A 24,762-nucleotide genomic window follows, 5' to 3' on the forward strand; every position below is an offset into this window, starting at 1 on the left:
GGAAAAGCAATGTTACTTTTCTGCAGCTGTTTCACAACATTAAAAGGGGGAGTTTAGAGCTTAAATCTTTTATGTTAGACCATAACTGAGATACTGAGTTTCAGAGTAATCAGGCAGTCATGGAAACAGTTCAGCATACATTTACCTTTCACAAAACAGTACCTTTTCGCAGTTAATGTATAGATGGAAAAGGTCTCAGAGGTCTTTCTAAATGCAATGTGACCTGCAATAACCCATTTGCTCAGCTTAGTTGTTGAGTTATGCAAAAAGATCTTGGTAACAGCTACTGAGAATTTTACCGGAATGAAAAAGCTTTTATTGCTCACTCTGCCTACTGAGCTAGGGTTTCATCTATTTCTCTAGGCAAAATGCTCACAATATTGCCTTTGTAAGTAATGACTAGGTAAAATGGCTGATCAGGAGCTCTCAGTTTTTTCAGTCTGCCATCTCAAGGGTTGTTTTGGAATCCTTTAGCAGCATAAGCAAAGTTACAGCTCAGCAGCTGGGAATCTGAACGTCTTGCACGGGCAGTAGGAAATGTGTGTGTTGGCAGTAACTGAGTTGAGTGGCTTCATTAGCACAATTTTCAGCATGGAACACACAAACGCTGCTGAATTCGAAATGGCTTAAGAAAAAGATTAACTTTTCCCGTAAGCTACTCTTGCTTTGGGAGCTCCACTGGTACCTCTTAGCCCTGCAGACGTTAAGGGATGATTTTCCCTAATGCAGCCTGGGGCATTTAGGAAAACACACTTGCTATGTGCAACAGGGTTTGGAACGAATGAAGAAAAATTAACTGCTAGTAAGTTTTCTGCCCCATACCATTCTGTTTTACTGTTTCGCTCCTGAAGCACCTTATCCTTTTGTCAGCACCCATGGTTTTACACAACAGGTCTGGAGTCCATGCTCTCTACATGGCTGTGCCGGGGCCGCAGGGACTCCTCGCTGGGAAGAGGTGGGAAGGAGAGCACAGCTACTCCTTGCACTGGAGGTACAGGCTGGCAGCCCTCTGGAGATCGTAAAGGTGGCAGGTACAACACGGCAAGGGCCTCAGCCACGGCTGCACCAGTTCATGCCGCTCCAAGCCCACGTTGTCTTGAACGGCGAGTGCGTGTGAGGCCCTGAGGCAGCGCTTCGCCACAGCGCCCTTGAGCTTAGGGATGTGGCAGCCCTGCCTGCCGCCTTCACCGTGAGCTGGGGTGTCACCCAAGCAGACTTGGGTCCGGAATTGGTCCCGGGAAGCTCCTCAGAGGCCCCACCGGCTCGACCCGGGAGACATCGCTCCACTGCCCAGCCTAAGCCTGCGCAGCGTTGCCCCGCTTCAGCCCGCGCCCCGCCACCGCTCGGCGGGAAACGCGCGGCCGCGGCCCTCCCCGCAGAAGTATCGCGAGATCGGCGCGGGGCGGGGCCGCGCCGTGTTTGGGGCGGTGGGGCCGCCCCTGCCCCCCCGGCGGCTCAGGCACCCGCCGCGCACAAAATGGACACTGGCGGTGCCCCCCGTGCGGATGGCGAGCTGCCCTCCACCTCCGCCGCGGCCGCCTCCGCGCAGGAGCCCGGTGCTGAGGAGGTACCGCTCCGGGGGCGGGACGGGCAGGGCAGGGTGAGAGGGGGTCCTCTGGGGACGAGCGCGCCTAGCCCTACTACCCCTCAGGCCGCGCCGCCCGGGCCCGAGGCCGCTGGCAGCACTGGCCCCTTGGTCGTGGGCCGTGAGGGCCCCGCCGGGCCAGAGCCGCGGCCTGGGCTGCGCGGCGGCCCTGCAGACTTCCCCCCCGGCCCCGCCGTCCAGGCCGGCCCCCTGGTGCGTCCTTCAGCACCGCCGCGGCAGCTGCCGCCACCCGGGCGGCCCAGGGGTGCGCCGTCCCTCGCCGCGCGGGCCGGGGCAGGCCCTTCAGCTCCCGCAGCCGGCTGTGCCCCCCGCCCGCCCGTGGTGGCCCGCAGCGCCAGTGTCCGCCGCCCCGGTGTTCCCTTCCCTGCACCCGGGGCGGGGACGGGCGCTGCGCAGGGGCCCGGTGCGGTGGGGCTGCACCGCTCGCCGCCGGCCCTCCCGCTGCGGGGCTGCAGCCTTCCCGCTGCCCTCCTGTGCTGCCGCGGTGCAGAGCGAGCCCCTCAGGAGCGCACCTATGGCTGCCAGCCTCCTCCCTTCAGGTTTTTTGGAAAAAAGACTACAGACACAAGGAATGTAGAAAGTGACGTATTCGGGTATCCTTGGAAACTGAACAAGATTTAGTCTGAGGAATGAATCTTACAAAAACTTAGTAAGAATGATGTCGATGTGTTGTATATTTATGATATTCGAGAAAAACTTTAGAAACATCGATATTAGTGCAATCAATTTTGATTCCAATTCATGAAAGTCCAGTTTTGCCTGAAAAGAACGCTTGATTCTTTACATTACTTAGGTATGCAAACAGCTGTGAGATGCAGTATGGTGTAATTCTGAGCTGTTCAGGAGAAAATGTTTTTGGATACAACTTTTTATGTGTGTCAATTGAGGAAAAGTTGGTGCTAAATATTTATAGAGAAAGCCTGCCTGGAGAAATCATTTGAAAGCAGAGACTGGTTTTGTGTGTTACTGACATTGTGCTGCTGTGCCATGCTCATTGCTGTGTTTCTTAAAGGGAAAAAAAAATGTTGCTATTTGAGGTTTTTATTCAGACTGTGGAATTTCACTTTACATTGGCCCACGGGCCTGTTACATAGCTATACAGGTAGTTATACAATCTGCCCAATAATGGCATATAATAAAACTTACTGTGCTCTGTTCCTCTCTACTGTCTTACTTCACTATAAATAGTCTTTCTTGTAGTACCAAAATAGTGTCTTACTGCCTATTTGGAATCTATTTTCACTTTGTGCACGTGAGTTAAACACGAAGGGTGTCCTTCTAATTATTATTAATACATCTGTTAAAAGTTCTCAGTAGCAGAGGTTACAAGAGTAGGAAGTCAACTAAAGCAGCAGTAGTTCTTATTCCCAGTCATTTATTTAGATGTTCATGTGGTGTACCCAATTTAGGACTAAGTATTGCACTTACTAGATAGAAATACCTCTCAGCCTGAAGCTAGTAGTTCTGTTTAGGCTAATTAGTAGAGATTTCAAGGGGAAGTATTTTGGATCCTTGGAATGCTTGGCGTCTTCTGCTGCATGATCATATTTCTTGTAAGGTGTTTAAATGACACCAGTTTTCAGGGGACTCTCTTATCTAGGGTTTAATGGAAACCTTTTCTAGGGTAGAGGCAGACTGTTACCAGCTAGCTCCCTGACTTAAAAATGAAAGTACTTTTTTAGCTGTTTAATTAATTGTTTGCACCGAGGCTTCTGCTGATCCTGAACAAATTTGATCTGTATGCCACCATAAGTTTTCTGGGGAAATCTGAGTAACAACAGGACTCTGGCATTAGAACCATCTGCCTTGGGGCTTAGAAAGATAATACTGCTTATGCGCCTTACTTGGAAAGCTTGCAGTTGAAAGGGATTCTTGTAATATTTAGTTCTTCTGCTTTGTCCAGAAGAAACTTAGCAGGGGTAGATGGACAACTTTTTTCCAGTAACATGTATCTATGTAATACATTTCTAGAAGTGAGGAAGACATCTGAAATGGCCCCCTGTCAATTTTTTGTTTTCCTTTAAGGAGTATTCTGTCACTTTAGTACAAAGAATAACCCTGATATTGGCACTGTCAGCCTCTTACTGGAGGGTATGTTATATGGTAATATAATGGAGGTGTGAATATATACACATATATACAACCTGCTCTTTGGCGTACTGGTGTAACAGTCCTCTCCTAATGTTGCTTTCTGAGATGAACTGATTACCTATGTGACTGAGAAAGCTGTAAGTGAATAGAACATTTCTAATGTTCTAATTTGCAATATAATCATTTGGTCTTTTCAAGTGGAACTCATGCATTTATTAAATCATTAAATTGTCAAACAACTTCATTATACACTTAGTAGTGTTCGCCTCTGCAGAGAATGATGCCTTTGGGCCAAAACTTGAAAAGATAATCTCTGACTTCAGAAAATTCTGCTGCCCTTTGCGTGATCATGCTTAAAGTTAGAAGAGTAAGTTGGCATATATGTTTATCAGTAACGTTTTTGAAATTTAGGTGTAATGTTGCTTGACAGACTTCTACATATTTAGTCCCATTTTGGTCTAGTTTTGCTACTTGACCTTGCATAGTTTAGGATAACTATTACTTAATTTTAATGTATTTGTAGTATGCTGATACTTAAAGTGCTTGTCAGATTAAGACTGCTTTGTTACTTTTTATAGAGACATACAGTTTGGTGTAAGACTGCTTTGTTACATTTTATACAGACGTACAGTTTGGTAGTTCCTTTTGGATTATTCGGTGCTTTTCAAAAACATTTTTATAATTGAATGCATCTCAAATATTTAATATTTTTTTATTTGCAGGAGGTATATAAAAAGTTGTATTTCAAAGACTGAATTAGGGTGAAAAAAAATCCACTAAACATTTCTCCCATGATTCTCTTTTTAAAAAAGATATTTTGCCAATATCATGGTTTTTGCGAGGTTATTTTTTTTTTTTAAACATAGCAATGTGGCAGTTGAAGTTGTGGAAACCTGCTTTGAGCTTCCCAATTGAAGGCAGAAATGAGTCTCATAAACTACAAAAGTCAGCAGTTTCTTAAATTTCTTTTGTTTATAGTAAATAAGGTAGTTCTTTGTTAAACTAAGCGCATACCATGCAGTGATTGCAGCATGGATTGATTTGGTCATTTGTTGTCTGTTCCAAGGTATATGGCTAAATAAGCCCGTATTTCCAAAGGAACTCATGACTGTTAATCTGGAAGTGAAAACAAACAAAACTCAAGATGCAAGTGCTAGAAACTCAGGGTTAGGAATTAAACGTTTAGAAATCACATTTAATTTTTTAAATACCTTTTCAAGATACTAAATGTAATTACGCATTTAAAGCTAGATCTCTGTGAAAGATTAAACTTCATCCTCTTTCAGTATGTTCCTTTGCTTTCAATTTGGATCAGATTTGTAGAGATAAGCATGAGGATGAGACAGATCTTCAACTTTTGTTTTATTTCTTCATATCTCTGCTTTGGTTTCATCATGGATATCAGGTTCTGCTTTAAGTGAAATAATGTGATTAATGCAGTCACTTAATTTTGAAATAATTATTTTTTTAAAATAGCATGCGTATCTTATAGTATATAGGTTTGTTCATATTGATCTTTTTTTGCTAAAAAAAAAAAAATAAAATAATATGATAATTACAAAGTGTTTAAAATTTGCATTCCAGAAAAATGATCCCCCATTTCAACTCAAACTTCCTCCAAAGGCAGCTAGACCTGAAAAGGAAGTTGACCCAGAATATGAAGAGAAGATGGTAAGTGTTTTCATGACAAAACATACTGCAGCCTTTTGACATTTGTTTGATTGAACTAGATCAACACAGTTACAAGGAGTTATTGCAGACTGGATGTGTCAGAAAAGAAAACCAAATCAAGATTAATTTAAGTGTCCAGTTCAATGTGGTTCCTCACAGTGGGCAACAGAGGATATTTAGTGAAGAGTATGAGAACGGAGGAAGGAGATAGTGATAGTTCTGTTAAATACTGTCCCACTCTTCTAAGTATCTTTGTCTGCATGACTTCTGGGGTTGGAGGCTGTGGTTTTTATGCTCAGTAGTTGTCAGTGGATATTTTTTTTTCCTCCCCATGGGTTTGTCTGCTTGCTTTTTTCCGCTCATGCAGGTTTAGTTATCCACACTCTCCTGTGGTAAGGAGTTTCTATTAAATTGCATTTTACGTTTAGAACTTTCCCCTTTTGGTTTTGAATCTGCTAGTTTTGTTTGACCTGTTGAGTGATGTTAGCTGCCAATTTCTCATCATATAAAAACATAAAGGCTTTAAATGTTGGTATGTCCCATAATATATGTGCCATAACAGTGCAAAAGAGGATCTGTCCATGACACAAACGAAGGGAGCTTGTAGTGCTGGAGGGGAGATAACAGGGTAACTTCTATATTACAGAGAGGCAGAAACCAGGAGGGCATTACAAGACTTATTCTTGAATGATATGTGTAGTAAGTTCTTGGTTGAAGCTGGTATCTCTACCTTACTGTGTTTTTCTTAAAAGCTTTAATGTTCCATGGATGCCTAATAATTACAGTAAATTCTGGAAGGATTGGACACTGTAGAAGACAGGGAAGACTTTTCACTGTTGGACATAGAAAAATTGATAACCTACTGGTATGAATACTTAATTTTCAGCAGACACACAAGTAAATCTGTTGACAATGAGTAAAGAACTAAACTTGATTTCACAGTAATACATGGTGAATTTACATCTTTCCTGTATTAGAAAGTTAGGTCAGTTGTACTAAGAGGCAAAGGGAATAGGTCTCAAAAAATCTACCTTTCATCGTCAATTGTGCAGTTGTGAGCTAGACCTTTACTATTTATCAAGGCATGGTGCTTACACCCAGCCAGTAACCTTGCAGGCAAAGAAAGTATATTGTAGCATTCAATATAGAACCTTAATAGTTATGGTTAGCTTGCCAAAACTGTCATGAATGATTAGTCGAATATAAATCCTCTGAATGGATTTGTTCTTATCCTGTATGGGCATAAACATCCATGTTTTTACTCCCCCTTTTAGAATTATTTTTTCTTCCTAAAATTTCCTTGTTATATATAGTTTATTTGGTTTTCAAGTTATTTACACCAAAGGTCCAGTAATGAATGCAAGGGAAAAATAATAGTGATTTTTTTTCCAGGAGATCTTGGTAAAGATGTTTATTTGCTGGTAAGTGCTGCGCTATTAAAAGAAATGCGTTGCCCTCATGTGGCAACATCATGCATTGCATGTCAGGTTCATTTTTATTGCCCTTTTCTTTGGTTTGTGTTATTGCTGTTAGAGCGCTTCTACTTGCATATAAGTTACCTGCAGAAAAGCTTTCTGTTGTTTGTACGCTTCTTAGAAAGGTTATGGTACAGAACTATAATTTCACTTTTGTAGTTTATATCAAGACATATAAATGAGATCACTTGAAAATTGCTTGAAGTGGTATAGTGTTACATGATGCTTAGAAATAGCACAGAAACTGATAACAATTGCATTCTGTCAGATAACACTTGAATTTTATCATATTTTTCTTAAAAATATGTAGCATGTTGTCTTTTAAATATAGAGGGCGTGTTTTGCTGTGTTTATATAGTGAAGTGCGTATGCCCCATTGATATGGCAAAACTGAAATGATTGAAATTTGAAATCTGACAGCAAAGTTCACAAACTTCAGTGAAAGCAGTGTTGGGCTGGTGCATCCATTATTTTAGTCATACTTTTAAAAGCAAAGCTACCACATGGTTGTCTTGGATCAAATCCTGATAGGCTTGAAGCTGATGGAAGTTTTGCTGCTGGCTTTTGTAGGCAGTCCTTCAGACCATCCCTTCACAGTTGCTGGTGTGCAACACAGACTTAAGCAATCTATAAAGTAAACTGTTTTTGGGCTGTTTTACTAATCTTTGAGTTTTGAACAGGGATGAGTTGCTGGGATGAGGTTATCAAGTCCTGACCCGTCTTCCAGGATTGTTGTGGTATTCATGAAGGATCATTTGAACTACCACACTTTACAACTGGGTTCTGTGAAGCAATTCATGCTTAGCTGTAAGCCAAAGCAGCTCGAGCTATTTCATGATGCTTGTATCCCCCTGAGTTGGCTAACAGTAGGCAGATGGTCTTGTCAATCTTTCCTCATATAAGTTCTCAAAGAGTTTCTGAATAGTTTTTCTTAATAAAAATACATTTATTATGAAGAAAAGTTACTGGGTTTTGTTTGTTTTGTTTTTTATTCTTTTCCCCACTTCGGAAACTAGAAAGCAGATAGAGCAAAAAGGTTTGAATTCCTTCTGAAGCAGACAGAACTTTTTGCACACTTCATTCAGCCTGCAGCACAAAAATCACCAACATCTCCATTGAAAGTCAAGCTGGGACGGCCACGGATGAAGAAAGATGAAAAACAGAGTTTGATTTCAGCTGGGGAGTATGTTTTATTTCCAACTTTTTGTACTTTCAAACAAATTATGCATTTTAACATACCTGTTTAGTTAGTAGGATAGAGATTGTACTTTAAGTCCAGAATTTTTCCTATTAATGGTGTATTATGCTGATCCATCAACTGACCTGGGATCACTAATGTGCTTTTAAAGTAAATTCCCCTATTCTTGCCACTTACCATGCTCTTGTCCGTATGGTGGAGTGATTTTGGAGCACATGAATTGAATTCCTGTTGCATGATGCTGAACTAAAGATGCACTCCACAAATACACCTGATGTGCCCCAGCTGCTAGTGGCCATGTCAGTGGGACCAGAGTGGTGCTAGACAAAGTTACAACAGGGCAACGTGCATGTAGTGTGGGTGCTGGATACTTGGCACCAGTTGTTTCTCTCTACCAATCTCTCTATATTAGTAATGCAGGTGCAGTATTCATGTTGTTTCTGATCTTGTAATAGCAAGAAACTAGTTTTTGGAACATTTACAAAATAATGTTTTCTATTTAATTTATAAAATTAAATTATTTTTAAAATTGAGAAGTGATTTTTCTCAGTGGTATAGTTTCCAAGTAATTGATTCTAAGGCTACCACTGATGTGTGTGTTGTATTTCTGTGTTGCTCATTAAAGTACCTTAGAGAATTCATGATACTTGTTAGAGTATAGTTACGGCTCTGGAGGAGAGGGCTTCATATCAGTCTTTCTAATTAAAGCTGGAATGAACCGTAAGGTATAACTTGTTAACAGGATATCATTTTGATCAGGGTGCTAGAACACATACATTGTAGATCAATGATTGTTTCTTTATAATTTGTCTCTTTTGATTTTATAGTCAGTGTTTTGAAATGACTCCATATAAACATGACTTTTTTTTTTTTCTTTAGTTATCGTCACAGGCGCACAGAACAAGAAGAAGATGAAGAGCTGTTGTCAGAGAGTCGAAAAACATCTAATGTGTGTATTCGATTTGAGGAATCTCCTTCATGTAAGTATTGTGTTGACAGTTTTCAGATTGCTTTGATAAAATGAAAATCTGAGCAGATTGCAATTAAAATTTTTCTACTTAGAATTAGTATTTTTCTACTTAGAGGAATCTTACATTTACAGATGTGAAAGGAGGAACACTAAGAGATTATCAGGTTAGAGGTTTGAACTGGATGATCTCATTGTATGAAAATGGTGTTAATGGCATTCTGGCAGATGAAATGGTAAGCTGTAATCTTTTGGAATTTTTGTGGTAATTATTGAGTAAAATCAACATTAAAGTGCCTATAATATTTAATGTGGATGCAGTAATGTGCATCATTCTACAACAGTTAGATTTTTTGCAACTGGGATTGTAATGCAAGGGAAGAAATTGTATTGCAAACATTTGTAGTGTAGTCTGCTTTAAACAACTTAAGTGATAGAATGATACAGTAGGAAAATTGAAACTATTTCTGTATGGTACTTCATTTCAGCAGGTTTCTTTCCCTCCCCTCTCTGTCAATGCAGGGTCTTGGTAAGACTCTGCAAACAATAGCGTTATTAGGCTATCTGAAGCATTACCGAAACATTCCCGGACCGCACATGGTCCTGGTTCCAAAATCAACTTTGCACAATTGGATGAATGAATTCAAACGCTGGGTTCCATCGTTACGTGCTGTTTGCCTTATTGGAGATAAAGATGCGAGAGTAAGTGCTCTACGTTTCAAAGATGTACATGTTATTTGCCAAAAACTAGCATTTGGGTATGTGGAATTCACCCTAACCTGCTTCCTTAATTATAGTATTTTTTGGTAATCTTTAACTATATTGGCATTGAAAAATGCAAAATATTATGGTTATAACTGAGGACAGAATGCAAATCAGTAGGTGATCAAAGTACATCTGTCTGACCTTTTTTCTGTTGTCTTCCTCTTTGATTTTTTTTTTTTCTCTTCTGTATTTGCATTGTGACAGTGTTTATTCCTTTTCCTTTATTGCTCTCAGTTTGTTATCTCTTTCTTCAGCTTTTTTAGGTGACTTCTACTCTTTATTTGTGTCTCATGTCCATGCCTTGCCTTCTAACTAGGATTCTGTTGTAGAGCTTTTAATCTTTTGTAGTGAAGGCCTTAAAATAGGTACAGGGTGTTTTCCTAACTTGAAAGGGATCAGTGGGCTGGACATTTCTGTGAATTCTGTGGTTTCTTGTATGGATTGCATGGCTGCCTGTTGTTGCTTCAGGGAAGGGAGGGCTCTACAGAGGGATTTGGACAGGCTGGATCAATGGGTTGCCAAGGCCAGTTGTGTGAGGTTCAACTGGGCTCCGGCCCGTGGGGCACAACAGCCCCAGGCAGCGCTGCAGGCTGGGGCAGGGGGCTGGGAAGGTGCCCGGCGGGAAAGGGGCTGGGGGGGCTGGCTGGGCCGGCTGGGCAGGAGCCAGCCCTGTGCCCAGGTGGCCAAGGGGACCAACAGCAGTCTGGCTGGTATCTGAAATAGTGTGGCCAGCAGGACCAGGGCAGCGATTATCCTCCTGTCCTCAGCACCAATGAGGCTGCACCTTGAATCCTGTGTTCTGTTTTGAGCCCCTCGCCACAAGAGGGATGTGGCGAATGCTGGAGTGTGTTGGGATGGGCAATGGAGCTGGTGATGGGTCTGGAGCACAAGTCATAAGGAGGAGTGGCTGGGATAACTGGGAGTGTTTTCACAGGTGATATAGGATAAGAGAAAATGGCCTCAAGTTGTGCCAGGGGAGGTTTAGATTGGATACTAGGAAAAAATCCTTCACTGGAAGGATTGTCGAGCATTGAAACAGGCTGCCCAGGAAAGTGGTTGAGTCACTGTCCTTGGAGGTATTTGAAAGATGTGTAGACACGGTGCATAGGGACATGGTTTAGTGGTGGACTTGGCAGTGTTATGTTAATGGTTGGACTTGATCTTGAGGGTCTTGTCCAGCCGAAATGGCTCTGTGATTCTGAGACAAACTGCTGCTTCTGCCAGCGAGTTGACAGTTCCTTCCAGTGCTGTAGTGTTGGATTCTACCGTACAGCTCTTTGCAGATTGTTTTCATTTAAAGTCTGATAGTATTTATACCCCAATGTGTTTATTGCTAGCTCAATTAAATGAAATTAAGATTGTGATGAAAGGAAGCATGCACCTTCACTTTGTACTTTCTTGGCTGTCAGAGTCTTAGGTTTGTATTATCATAACTTCATTTCCTCATTTTCTAATTAATCTCTCCGTTCTGTGGTGGCTAAAGCGCCTCTGAGCTTACAATTGCATTTGTGAATCAGTATTGTACAGAAGGCTCCTTTATTAGGTAGCTCTTCTATCAGTTCTAGTGTTGGGGTGATCTGTGTACCCTACTAAGTCAGTTCTTGGAGATCTGCATGTGCAGCTTTTCCATGTGGTGATATGCTTTCATGTGAAAGGTTTTATAAATGTAGATATATATCACTTACAAAATAGAGATGGGACAGAGGAGCAAGACCTTCAGGAAAGAGAGAAGATGGGAGTGGACTATGTGAGTTGTTTTGAAACACTTTTTTGTGGATTGTGTCTTGGTATTAGTTTGGAGAGTTTTTTGCCCTATTGGTAGTATGTACTGTATCTAAATTACAGAAAATCTATGCTGAAGAATAAGTAGTTAAGTTTGAACAGGAGAAAATTTGTGTTTTGCTTAACTGCAGCTGATAATCTGCCTGTGCCTAAAGAAAAAAGGAATGAAGGCTTTTGTTACAGTAACTTTCAGTTATGGAAAAGATGTTTGAGTCATCTTTTGTGTGTGCAAGCTTAGTGCATCACTAATGTTGGTGGAAATAGGTTTCACTGAATTCCATGTAAATTTTTCATACTTAACAAATGTTTATTAACGCAGTTGTTCTGCTTTAGGCTGCTTTTATCCGTGATGTTATGATGCCTGGTGAATGGGATGTTTGTGTTACTTCATATGAAATGGTAATCAAAGAGAAATCAGTCTTCAAAAAATTTAACTGGAGGTACCTGGTAATTGATGAAGCCCACAGAATAAAGAATGAGAAGTCTAAGGTAAACTCAAAATTACTTGATACTTTGAAGGTAGTTTGACACAAAAGATTCCATCTGATTTTTAGCAGATTTTAAGTGTTAGGTGTGGTGTTTTTATTAAATATAAGCCATAAGCTTTTGGGTGGTAAATACAAATTTCATAAGTAGCTCACTGTCTTGAAATTTAGCTAACATTGTTTGAAGTTTCAGAAACAGATGAAAATTCATTATGTTTAAATGTACATGATGATGATAACTCTTTGTTGTATTTCTAGCTGTCAGAGATTGTACGTGAGTTCAAGACAACAAATCGATTGCTGCTTACGGGAACTCCTTTACAGAATAACCTCCATGAACTGTGGGCATTACTCAATTTTCTTTTACCAGATGTCTTCAATTCTGCGGATGTAAGTTGAGGTTTGGAGGTACAGTTTTGTTCTTCTTACTTTGATTTCCAGGCTTCTATCTGCAGAAGAGAAGAATGATGAGCCTAATAAATGTATGATGTGGAAGACCTGGATTCAGTAGAAGCTCTTTGGCTTACCTAACTGTAGACTACTTTTTTTGCTCTACTTAGCTAAAACTGTGCATTCTTTTAGTGCAGATAAAGCCTCAGGCCAGTAATAGCAAATGTAATACTTTAAATGGTTCGAGAATTATGCAAAGAGGAACAAAATTTGGAAAGCAGTGCTGAATGAGACTTCTAAATAGGTGTAAACCTTTTTTCATTTAGAATTTGAGTCATCTTTCTCCTCTTGCACTGTTAATGTTTCCTTGTACTTGTGTTGCTTTCTTCTGTTGTTTTTGTTCTGTTGTGCCTGTCAATTACTTAAGGATTTGGGTTTTTTTTACCTTCTTGCCCTATCATTACACAAACACTAAGGGGAAGAACTTGGACACTGCAGTGATGAGCATGAAAAAACATTGTGAATTAAGCAGAGTAATAGTATTTTGTCTGTGCAATTAGTGACTTGAATCTTATAATGTGGTGGGAAGCTGGCACAGAATTGCAGGAAGATTTTTCTTTCACTTGTAAGAGTAATTTGTCTCGAGATTTATGCCACTCTCAGCTGGAGTGAAACAGAGTCAATATGTGTCTGTTAAAACTACAGATGATAAACTGTTTGTACCAATTGTGCTGTTTCTCACCACAGGATTTTGACTCATGGTTCGACACTAAAAATTGTCTTGGTGATCAGAAACTTGTAGAAAGACTTCATGCTGTAAGTAATTAAATCTGTAATCACGTATCATCGTTAGCATACACAGTGTAAAAAGGGAAAACAGATTATTTCCCCGTTCATCTCATAGCTGAGAAGATGAATGTGAAGGTATTTAGTTACAGAAAAGCTTAGCAGAATTTTCATGAATTATATATTGGAACTTACTGTTACAGATAATGCTTTTTGTAACACTACTGTTGGAAGTGGACAAAATATTTACCTAAAATGTGAAAACGAAGAGTTGGGAAATCTTTTTGAAACAATCTATTACCGTGAATGGTATACTGATAGACTGGTCATGCTAATCTGAATGAAGTTGTGCCTTTACCTTTGCTTTAGTGTTCATGAGATAGAAGCCATTTTTCATCATACACTTAACAAAACAAATCAGAAGGAAGCACAGCATACATTGCTTAATCTATGAAATGGTGGTGTGTTTTGTACATGCTACTAGTGGAAATGAAATGGACTTTATGTTAAAAGACAATAAATAGATTTATAAGCTTATGGGTTTGCCCTTTGCTTAGGATGACAACTGGGATGAATATGGAAATATTTATGTAGTATTTATGTGTGAACTTAGCCTGTTAGTGGACAACTTAATTTGTCCTGACGAGTCACCGTGACAGCAGTAGATATTGATTAGTTCTGAATAAATAATTGATAATTTAATCAGTTAATTTTGGATTTGAGGGAATCAATTCTATAAATTTATCTGTGGAAAAACTTACATTTGTTTAGGTTTTGAAGCCATTTTTATTACGTCGCATAAAAGCTGAAGTAGAAAAGAGTTTGCCTCCAAAGAAGGAAGTAAAAATTTATCTTGGGCTCAGCAAAATGCAGAGGGAATGGTGAGTTCTTTACATCAAAGTAAGATTCTTTTCTGATAAAGAACACCTCAGCTCTTCACACTGATTTTTCTTAAGCCCCCACCCCAGGCCTTGGTAGTTGCATGTTAAGACAGTCAGATGGAGAAACCTGTTAGCCTATTTATAGCTGTCTTTGGGGCTTTTTTAAAGATACGCAAGTTAGAGCTCAGCCAGGGTCATGGAAAGGGTTGAGAGGAAGAAAGCAGAAACTTCTTTTCCTTCCTTAATTCTATCTGAAAGAACAAATGTCTGCGAAGTTTCCTCCTTTGATCCAAGTATGTATGCATCAGTAAAAGTCTGAGCTGAAATTTAGAATAAAACCTTCAGGAGCCACATGCCCAGAAGAGATGTGAGAAAGGGAGCCAGGCCAGTGTAGCAGATTCAGTAAAATAAATGATATCTTTAATCCACTTTGTAGTCTTAAAATGGCAGTGTAAGATAACTCAGTAAATGATAGATCATTGTTACTCACGGGCAAATTGTCTTCCATGTTCTGGAATAGATTTGTAAATCCTTATTAACAGTCAGACATTTTTGCCAAATTTCGGAGTAATATAGTTTATTATTATGTAAACAAAGCAAACTCCTACATCCAGAAATAAGTAATAAGGATGTTGCAGGTTTTCATTCATGTTAAGTATAAAATAAAACCAGAGTTGTTCAAAATTGCCTGTAAAACTTCAGGTATACAAGGATCCTGATGAAAGATATCGATATCCTGAATTCAGCTGGGAAAATGGATAAGATGCGTCTGCTGAATATTCTGATGCAGCTTCGGAAATGCTGTAACCATCCGTACTTATTTGATGGTGCTGAGCCAGGCCCTCCCTACACCACTGACACGCATCTCATCACTAACAGTGGTAAAATGTTAGTTCTGGATAAACTGCTAGCAAAGCTCAGAGAGCAAGGTGAGTACCCTTGACGAACAGTAGTGATCTGAATGCCCGTTACCAGTAAAACTACCTTTCAAATGTTGCATAGATTCATTCTTGTCTTTCCTCCAGTAGTGAATGCGTTCGTTGCTTTGAGCGAGGCTTTTCTTGAAAATCATTTTTCTGTAGATCTGAACACATGGAGGGAAGGAAGTCTTACAGGAATGATGAGGAAGACTAGTAATATGGAGAAGTAGAAAGAAAGGAAGAGCAGAGCCCCCCTTCCTACTGTCCTTAAGAAAATTTCTAATGAGAGGATTAGTTTGTCTGTGCACATCAGTCATCAGCTAATTAACTTACTATGGTTTTAAGTGTCCTGTTTTTACAGCTGTTTTTCTTCTGTATAAATTGTCGAATAACTTGTCTTGAGGAATAAATTAATACTAGAAAAGCCACTTCAGAAGACTTATCTGAGCAAGTTAGGCATAGTACAGGATATTTCACATGAATTCTTACTCATGCTCTATGGTAGGTTCTGTGATAAGATTAATGTGAAAACATAAAGCCAACGACAAAACCTTCTGTGCTGATCTATCAGGTTCCAGAGTTCTACTTTTTAGTCAGATGACTCGCTTACTGGATATTTTGGAAGACTATTGCATGTGGCGTGGATATGAGTACTGCCGACTTGATGGACAGACACCACATGAAGAAAGAGAGGTGAGAAAGTTGTGTATAAACAAGAAACGTCTTTGTTTTACATACTAGATTAAGTTATTATTTACATGTATACAAAAGCAGTTACATAATTGTATAGAGTAAAGCAAAAATGTCACACGTTAGAAAGGCTGCTATGGGTATATGCTTTTCTTAACCAAAGTCCACGGTGAAGTAGGTTTCATTTGTTCCTCAACTAAATGAAAAATTAATATTTTTGTGGACTCGGAATGAGTGTTCACACCTGTGCAAACCTACAGTTTCTTACTTGTATAGGAAAATAGGTTTTGGTATAAAAATTCTGTAAACTACAAAGAAATTTTGTTGAAAAGCCACCAACATATTGGAAGCTTGTTGAAAATTCTGATACTTTAATGACACTTTTTTCTCTTAGGAAGCAATAGACACATTTAATGCTCCTAATAGCAGTAAATTCATTTTCATGCTGAGTACCAGAGCTGGAGGTCTTGGAATTAATTTGGCAACTGCCGATGTGGTTATTCTCTATGATTCAGATTGGAATCCTCAAGTAGATCTGCAAGCCATGGTGAGCTAACTCCCTAATACACATTAGTTTGTTATAGTTGTCGTTGTATAAGTGTTTGCAGAACTTGCATTTTTGTTGGTTGTCTTTACTTTTTGTATTAAATACCAAGAAACTAAGGAATTGAATAAAAAGAACATGAACGAAGTTGTGGGAGAAATTGTAGATTTTTCTCTGTGAATATCTGTTTTAATTATATTCGCAGTTGACTAAAATTGCTTCTGCCAAAATACTGTATCAATGTTGTTTATCCATATAATTATTGTCAATTCTGTCCTTTCTGGAATAACTGTAAAGGAATAACAGAGGGTTGTTTCCAAAATAATAGCAAAGAATTAAAAGCATACAGTTTGTGTTCCTCCCGTTTGGGGAACTTATTTTGCAGCCCACCTTGTTTCTGCTTTATTTGGTGCTGTCGTGAGGATGGGAAAAAACCCTTATCTTGGGTTAAACATATTAAAATCTTTGAGTGCTGAATATCACAAAATTAAGTCTATAATTTATTTCATATGGAATAGAAATCGCATGATCCTTCTTGCATGATTGGGCGGTTGGGTCTTTGTTCTGTGGGTTGTGGTGTTTTTTGTTGGTGTTTTTTCATGTACTTAAACACATCAGGTATTTACTGCGAATATTTACCTTTCAATATGCATGCTGACTACCAATGGTAGATTGAGTTCCTGGAAACTGATGTGTGATTTGTGAGCTTTAGTAGGATTTTTCAGGAAGAAACTAGGATTATGCAGGAGAGAAAAAGATTTATTGACACATGTTTAAAGGACAGTCAGAAAATCCTGGTACCAACAGTTTGAAGGCTAGTTGTTTAAACTTTTTTTATTTAAGAGGACAAAATAAGAGTGTTACTCATGCTTTCCAGAGAGAATAAAGGCAAGTTTTATTACAGATAAGTGTAGTATGTTAGTCATGTAACCTTATTTGCTGTGTATTGTGCCTGTACTGTGTGTGCTGCGTCTTGATGCTTTAATATAGCTAGCGTGGGACAACTACAGCATTGAAGTTGTGGCTGCATGGACTTTGCCCATGGAATTAGTATGCTCAAGCCAGGGATGCCAGAGTTTCAATACTTACGTCAAAAGACAGAATTATTTTGAAAGCAGTGCAGATGTGTCTATGTACTGGTGTATCTCCACTTCCCAGTTGCAGTCTAGACAGACATTGATATCTTCATTTACAATGAGGTAGATGCATTTATTACTGTAGAACGACCCAAACTTAAAAAGGTGTAATAGCCAGATAGAAGTAAATATTACCATAATAGTTGAACATCTTTGTATACTCTTGAATAAGCGAGGAACCAAGAAATATATGCTAGTTTCGGTCTGCTGTTTCTACAAGCTAACTGTCTATTGCTTGTGAGTTTTTGTTGCTGAACACTCATTGATTTATGTTTGTTAGGATCGTGCGCATCGTATTGGTCAAAAGAAACCAGTACGGGTGTTTCGACTAATCACTGATAATACTGTTGAAGAGAGGATTGTAGAAAGAGCTGAAATAAAACTGAGACTGGACTCTATAGTTATACAACAAGGTATCAACTGCTATATATGTTTGTCTGCAACAGAATTGTTCAGTCCCTTAAACTATGGGTTAAATAACTTTACAAATGTCCAGTATGAGAGAAAGCAGGCCTTGTATGTAATAGCAGTACACTAAACCAGCCTAAGAAACTATAATGTATAAGTTATTCACTTGTTCAGCTGAAAATCTTTGAAAAATTTTTGATTTCCTAAATAATGTGGGCATGGACTTACACTAAGACTTTAAATGAGGAAAGAAAACTATAGCTGAATAGATGTTACTTGGGTTTTGTGATATGTTAGAAAGGGAAAAAATAAAAAATACATGTTCCATGACAGATTAAAAACAATTATATAGATGTGCTTCTTACTGTATATGAATTTACTCAACATTAAAACTGCTTTGTGTGTCTTTCTGTAGAAGCTCTTGGAAGAATAGTTAGTCCAAACCTAAGGCTCTCAAGCTAAGTTTTGAGGGTTGTTTGTATTTCCAAAAGGGTGGGCTACTGAAAGGTCAGTGGTCAAAATTTTGATGATCTGTGAAGAGATAAGATAGGACAAGTGAAATTTTGGGACAGAAATTAGAATTTTGGGAAAAATATCCAGAGATTTGGGTTGGAATTAGTGGTGAGTGTTAAAAATCTTAAGTACTTCTTGATGGTTATTATAGAACACTTTGTCATTTTTCATCTTGAAATAAGATTTTGATCTTGAAAAGTTCAACTAACTGTAAGAATAAGATGTTAAACATAAAATTTGGATTTGAAGCATTTGAATGTGAAACATTCTTTGTTTATGGCTTGACCCAAAGCTTTTTTTATTTTCCCTGAAGTTCCTGATTTCTGTTTATTTTCAGCTCAAGTGAAAAGTAATTTTTTTTGTATGGTTCTGTTTTTCTTTTCATGTTCTGCCAGTGAACTAAAAAAATCCACTGTTTGCATGTCCCTGCTAGAACTCTTGTATTATAACTTTCAGTGTGTTTTTTCTAATTTTAGGAAGGCTCATAGACCAGCAGTCTAATAAACTGGCAAAAGATGAAATGCTGCAGATGATCCGGCATGGAGCCACACATGTTTTTGCTTCCAAAGATAGTGAGCTGACAGAAGAAGATATAACCACTATTTTAGAAAGAGGCGAAAAGAAGGTTAGATAAAGTTTCATATGGAATTCAAAGTGTCAAATGTTAAACATGTATGCACAAAATAGAAATTAAATCTGATTATGTAAATATTTTTATGCCCAATTATTACTTAACTATTTGTAAATATTTCAAAACTTTCATAAGTTTTGAAGGGGTAGAATTAGTGAATTATATTTATTTTCAAAGTTCAGACTGTGTGCACAATATCTTAGGCATTGTTTATTTTGTGGGCTTTTAAAAAGATGTAATTTTTATGCTAATAAGTCTAATAGATACAAAACTTTTATGGAACTTCATTAGGGAATAGGTAGCTCTGAAAAATGAACTACCATTTCAGCTTTAAAGAGTTGGGCATAAATTTAATTTAAATTTAAAAGATAAATCATACAGTTGTCGGGCTACATCCCAACGTAATAACTTTAGTTTAATGAAAAGTTATGGATTCGGACTGTTCAAAATTGGAAAGCACTGTGGGCATCTTTTCTTACAAGAAAAATATAAGTAAAGGTTTAAAGCAGAAAGAGACATTGAGAGTGCTTTAATACTGAGGACAGCTGATTTTTTTCAGAAAAGATAAAACAGATTGAGTGAGCCTGAAAGTATCTTCCTGTTTTTTTTAGACAGCTGAAATGAATGAACGATTGCAGAAAATGGGGGAGAGCTCCTTAAGAAATTTCACTATGGACACAGAGATGAGCTTATACAACTTTGAAGGTGAAGATTACAGAGAAAAACAAAAGGTAATTTTTCTTGGTCTTTAAGACTTTAGTTTAGAGGTGCAAGCATAAAGGCCATACTAAAAGTTGTGGCTGTCAAGGTTAGTCTACAGAAGTAAGGAGCTACTGAAAAACTCACGTAGAACTGCAGAAGCATAAATACTCTGAATTTTTTTAAAATTAGCTTTCAGTCCCACCATCAGTATTATTTTACTGCCGCATAACTGGCAGGAAAAAACAGGCCTGATAATGATTTTATATATGGAACTTGGACTTAAGTCTTTAATCCTCACGACTAGAACTTCCACTGCAAAAATGTGAACTGTTGGTAGATTGATTTACCTAATTACAGAAGGATCATCCAAGCAAAGAGGTATTACTCAGGGTCTTTACACAGAAGTAACATTGTATCTGGTGTGTATGGGACTATAGTCAAGATATCCCTAAGATCTTACCCAGAATCAGATATGTAAACTCTTTGTTAACTGAATGCCCTTCTAACCCAGGTCTCTTATCATTTTTGTAGAAACATTTTGAAAAATAAAATACTTAATGAGAATAGTGGGGTATGTGCATATATGCATAAGATTATTTTTCCGTGCTGATAATTTCTTTACAAGAAGCCAGCTAAATACCCCATAGTCTTGAAATATGCTCTAGTAACTTCTTAATTCCAGTAGTTTAGCTAAGATTAATTTGCTACTAATGGATTGTTTTTTGCCAGTGTTTTAGCCTCTTTAGAGGTTATTCATTGTGATATTTAGAGGAGAACAATTCGTTACGTATCACAAGATATTAGAGAATTCAGAATCCAAGTTCGCAGTCCTTCCATTGTGTTTTGGTAGATGGAATCGTAACCTTACTCAGGTGTCTGAAGTAAGTAGAATACGGTAAAAGGATCTGTCTGTACCACTGCGCTGCTTTACTTATGTATTATCTTTTATGTGTTTAAATACATGTTATAATCAGCTATAATTTATAGCTTGTTTTTGAGCTCTGTTGGAGTATTCATATTGTTGAACAGAACCATTCAATCTGCTCTGCAAAAATACATTCCTGTTCTGCAGTGCCACATTAGTCATTATTTTTGCAACTTTAGGAAAGCATACAGTTCCTTTAATATCTCTTTATCCTGTTGTGCGTGTAGTTGAGCATGATGGAATGGATAGAGCCTCCGAAACGAGAACGCAAAGCTAATTATGCAGTTGATGCTTATTTCAGAGAAGCCCTACGTGTCAGTGAACCAAAAGTCCCAAAGGTAAGAAAGAAGCTGGCAAATATGGAGGGTCTCTTATGTTCTTTTGCTCTTCTCTCCCATGTTGCAACCCCTGCTCTCACCCTATACTGGTAATGAAATTTATTTATACAGTGATAGTTTGCCACCGCTGCTGAATTATGGCAGTTTAATGGCACAGAAATCAAGCTTACACAATGTTAATATACCTTTGTGTTTTTGAAGGCTCCAAGACCTCCAAAACAACCAAATATTCAGGATTTCCAGTTTTTCCCACCACGGTTATTTGAACTTCTGGAAAAAGAAATTCTGTATTATCGTAAGACTATTGGATATAAGGTAATGTTTTTTATTTCCCCTCTGCAGATTTACCGCAACCTTGACAATAATAGCTAAATGAAGTAAATGAGAAGGCAACTAAAAAACTTACCATTCTGGTCTTAGTTTTTTTGCAAAGTGCTTCTCATTGTGAAGGAAATGGCTTACAGTCTCTATTCCCCTGTTTCTGTTCCACTGTGGAACAGAAAAAGTAGAAAAAGTAATACCTTCCTTCATTTTAAAATTTCCTATCTGTGTAGCTTTGTGTTTTGTGGGGGATTCCTGGCAATAAAATAAGAGTGTAAAAAAGAAAGGCAGTTCTGATACCTTAGACCACACACTACACTTTCATTTTTGGGTATTACATGAAGTGAGAAAATAATTTTTAGTTAATATTAGATCACCTTCCAGGGAATGATTTTTTTTTTTTGTTACAGCTTTTTTTCTATCTTGTGCAGAAAGTAACTTAAGGTAATATTGTAGTTGACTTTGTGTTGATATGAAGGTAAGTAAAGTGACATCAATTTTCCTTGCATTTTGCTGGGATATAAAATGTTTAAAGGTGTGAAGAAGTCTGAATGTATTACTACTACAAAAAGAAAACCAGACAACAGACTTTTTTTTTTTTTTTTCCCCCTGCTATGCCTTAGCTGAATTTCTCCCTCCTCCCTGCTGACGCTACTGGACAAGTGGTGAACACTGATACTGTTTTGATGTTGTTTTTCATTACTTGTGCCAGTATTGGCTGAGTAAATCAAACTGATTCCCTACTTCCAGACATGTAACTAACTTCAAAAAGCCCCATGTTTCATGGCAGGTTGCAGCAAGGAAACCACGTATAAAATGTGTTGGAGAATGTAAACTTGCCGTACAAAGCAATGGGTAGGAAATTTGTGTTGCAAAAGAGCAAAATACATTTTTGAGAAAAAACAGAAGGTGTCTTAGAATCTACTTTGAAGCAGAAAGAAATTTGTGGATGACAGGATAGAATTAAGAGAAGAATTAAAGGAAATGTAATTAGTTTAGGAGGAAAAAATTATTCAGTTAATACTCCAACAAATGAGGATGAGAGGATTGCTAATGTTGAAGGTATGCATGTTAAGAGAGGTGTTTCAGTCCTGTTAATGAAGTGTGTCAGACTGGATAGGTCGAACATGAATACTTGTTATACTAAAAACTTAGTATGACTGTTTACTGGTAATGAAAGTGATAAATGTGATGGTTCTGCTTTGAAATGAAAGTGTTAACTTTCCATCTGAAGAGAGTTTATTTATCAAACTACAGACTCATAAACAATATGAAAAGGTATCATATAGGTAGAGACCAAGCTTGGTGTCAGTTCTTCAGCCACCAAAGCCAAGGACATTTCTTAGTCAGGTGTTAAAAACAGCTCTTAACTTCCTTCCCCTCTTGCTGCAGAAATATATAAGGTCTACACAGTCTTTACTGGATACTGGTTTCTGACTTGTTTGCTGTTGTGATATGGTATTGCCATAAGCAGTTTAAAGGTCACAAATTGGTGTTAATGTGGAGAGGGACAGACAAAATGTTGTTAGGCCTTTTTACATGATGTTGTCTGTCTCATCCTTACTTTGGCAGTGTGCAGGTTTGAAGGTCACAAGTGCAGGTTTTATAGTAAACCTGGCAAAGCTTAGTGTTTTGCTGTAATTATGAAACATAAACCATTGGATGTAAGAGAAAATGAAAAATGCCACTGAAATCGGTGAACTGCGACAGCTTACGTTACGTGTGAGGCTCTGCCTCTCACGATATCCCTAAGTCGTTGTGTGTAGAAGTCGTGGGTACAGGGCATAACAAAATTACGTTTGACAAAGTCTGGTCCTATTTTGGAGAGGAAGGGTTTAAGCAGTAAGATTCAGATCTAGGTAAAACACATTTGTTAACTTGTGCAGATCACTGCTTTAATATTAGTTGGAAAAAATGTGTTTTACCATTTATTCTACTGTGTTTCTCACTGAAGTTTCGTAAAGAAACAGTGAATAGGACCCTTTTGGTACTTATAAGTGAAGATAAACTTTACATTCAGAGCTTGTGAAACAAGAAGGAATGAGCATAGTTAAATGACAGTGTTTGATACATCACCTTGTCTTGGAAGATAATATTTTCAATTTTGCAACAGTTTTGTAGATACTAATGAAAATGTTCTGGTAGTTATCTTTAAAATATTTTTATTGTGGTTGGTTTCTTCAGGGTAGCCAATGTGTGGTGGTGTGGGTTTTTTGTTTGGGCTTTTTTTTTTTTTTTTACTTCTGTGACAACAAATGATTAGTGGGTGTGGACTGCATCAGTCCTGTGAGATCTAACATGCTTATAAATTGTAAACCAAGGTTGATAGAAAAGTGTACAGTCTTTTTTTAATAACACTGCTGTACTGCTGCTTATTGATACCCCTGATTTTTAGGTCCCCAGGAATCCTGAGCTCCCAAATGCAGCTCAGGTACAAAAAGAAGAACAAAAGAAGATAGACGAGTCTATGCCTCTGAATAGTGAGGAAACTGAAGAGAAAGAAAAGCTTCTAACACAGGTAAAATGAAAACAGCTGAAGTATTTAATCACACTTTTTTTTGTTATTAGTATGAGATATAAATACTAATAATGATAAACATGCACAGGAAAGCTGCACTGATCTTACAGGAAGAAGAAAGCACAATATATGTGATGATTTTGCTTGGTTTGCTTTGAGGGACCTTTCCTGTCCTTGAACAAGTTGATGTCTTAGTCACCTACTATTCCCTTGAATGTCTGCAATGTTTCTGAGGCGAGGACTTGTGTAGTAGATGCAATACATGCAGAATCCAGTCAGTAGGTTTCTTGTATATGCATCTGCCTTGCATGTTTTATCAGTAAGGCTTTGTATATAGAGAGGACAAGCCTCTATTAACATATATGCTATTGACACAGTGTAAGACCTGTCGCATCCCTTCATTTTGTCCTAGTTGGGTTCTTAGGCATGTTCCTTTATACTGGGACTGAATCCCTGTCACTGGCTAGTTTCTTGACTTTTTGGACTATTATCCTGCTGAGTAGGCTTATTGGAAGCTAATTATTTAAGAGGGATATGCCTCAAAAATGAACAGGATTCAGAAATTTTTGTGTAAAATAATTGGGTGTGGTGTACTTTGAGAAGGAATTTGCAAGGTCACAATGTGACTATTAATTTCACCTGTTTGTAGCAGAGGAAGTACTCAAGCTGGTGCTGATATGCATGTTAGTCTGTTGTTAATGATTAAAAAGAAATATTTGTATTGTGTATATTAGACTTCTTGGAAGATGCTATCTAATTGTGGAATTGAGCTTAGCTGGAGAACTGACAAGAGTGCCTTTTAAATTTATGTCTGTGATGAAAGAAACTCAATGCACTAAATTGCTGTTCAGGCATATGATTTTTTTCTTGTGTGTTCTTGATGTTTTCTTCTTTCCTTCTCTTTAAACTGTAATGTCTCATTCTTGGATGATTTTTTTGTGCATTGTATCTCACTTAACTGTTGTTCAGTTTTGGATTAATTTCTTTGGTACATAACAACAAATTTTGTTTGACAGCGC

General features: G+C 38.2%; 1 protein-coding gene across 4 annotated transcripts in view; it reads left to right on the plus strand.

The window, feature by feature from the left end:
- Window positions 1-1,125: 1,125 nt before the first annotated feature.
- SMARCA1 (SWI/SNF related, matrix associated, actin dependent regulator of chromatin, subfamily a, member 1) overlaps window positions 1,126-24,762 on the plus strand; it is a 36,274-nt gene continuing 12,637 nt past the window's right edge. Inside the window, exons 1-19 of one of the 4 annotated variants that reach the window (XM_055817964.1) lie at window positions 1,126-1,600; window positions 5,282-5,368; window positions 7,860-8,026; window positions 8,921-9,021; window positions 9,144-9,244; window positions 9,531-9,710; window positions 11,889-12,044; window positions 12,299-12,430; window positions 13,178-13,246; window positions 13,988-14,097; window positions 14,800-15,026; window positions 15,589-15,710; window positions 16,102-16,254; window positions 17,668-17,800; window positions 18,785-18,933; window positions 19,551-19,670; window positions 20,794-20,904; window positions 21,106-21,219; window positions 23,621-23,743. In XM_055817964.1, coding sequence (XP_055673939.1) covers window positions 1,478-1,600; window positions 5,282-5,368; window positions 7,860-8,026; window positions 8,921-9,021; window positions 9,144-9,244; window positions 9,531-9,710; window positions 11,889-12,044; window positions 12,299-12,430; window positions 13,178-13,246; window positions 13,988-14,097; window positions 14,800-15,026; window positions 15,589-15,710; window positions 16,102-16,254; window positions 17,668-17,800; window positions 18,785-18,933; window positions 19,551-19,670; window positions 20,794-20,904; window positions 21,106-21,219; window positions 23,621-23,743 — 2,478 coding nt within the window. In that variant the 5' untranslated portion in view covers window positions 1,126-1,477. Of the gene's footprint in view, window positions 1,601-5,281; window positions 5,369-7,859; window positions 8,027-8,920; window positions 9,022-9,143; window positions 9,245-9,530; window positions 9,711-11,888; window positions 12,045-12,298; window positions 12,431-13,177; window positions 13,247-13,987; window positions 14,098-14,799; window positions 15,027-15,588; window positions 15,711-16,101; window positions 16,255-17,667; window positions 17,801-18,784; window positions 18,934-19,550; window positions 19,671-20,793; window positions 20,905-21,105; window positions 21,220-23,620; window positions 23,744-24,762 lie in introns of those variants that run through there. The other 3 variants (XM_055817963.1, XM_055817962.1, XM_055817965.1) reach the window with 3 other exon arrangements.

The sequence above is a fragment of the Falco peregrinus genome, chromosome 13 (genome assembly GCF_023634155.1).
Source record: "Falco peregrinus isolate bFalPer1 chromosome 13, bFalPer1.pri, whole genome shotgun sequence".
In the NCBI taxonomy this organism is placed as follows: domain Eukaryota; kingdom Metazoa; phylum Chordata; class Aves; order Falconiformes; family Falconidae; genus Falco; species Falco peregrinus.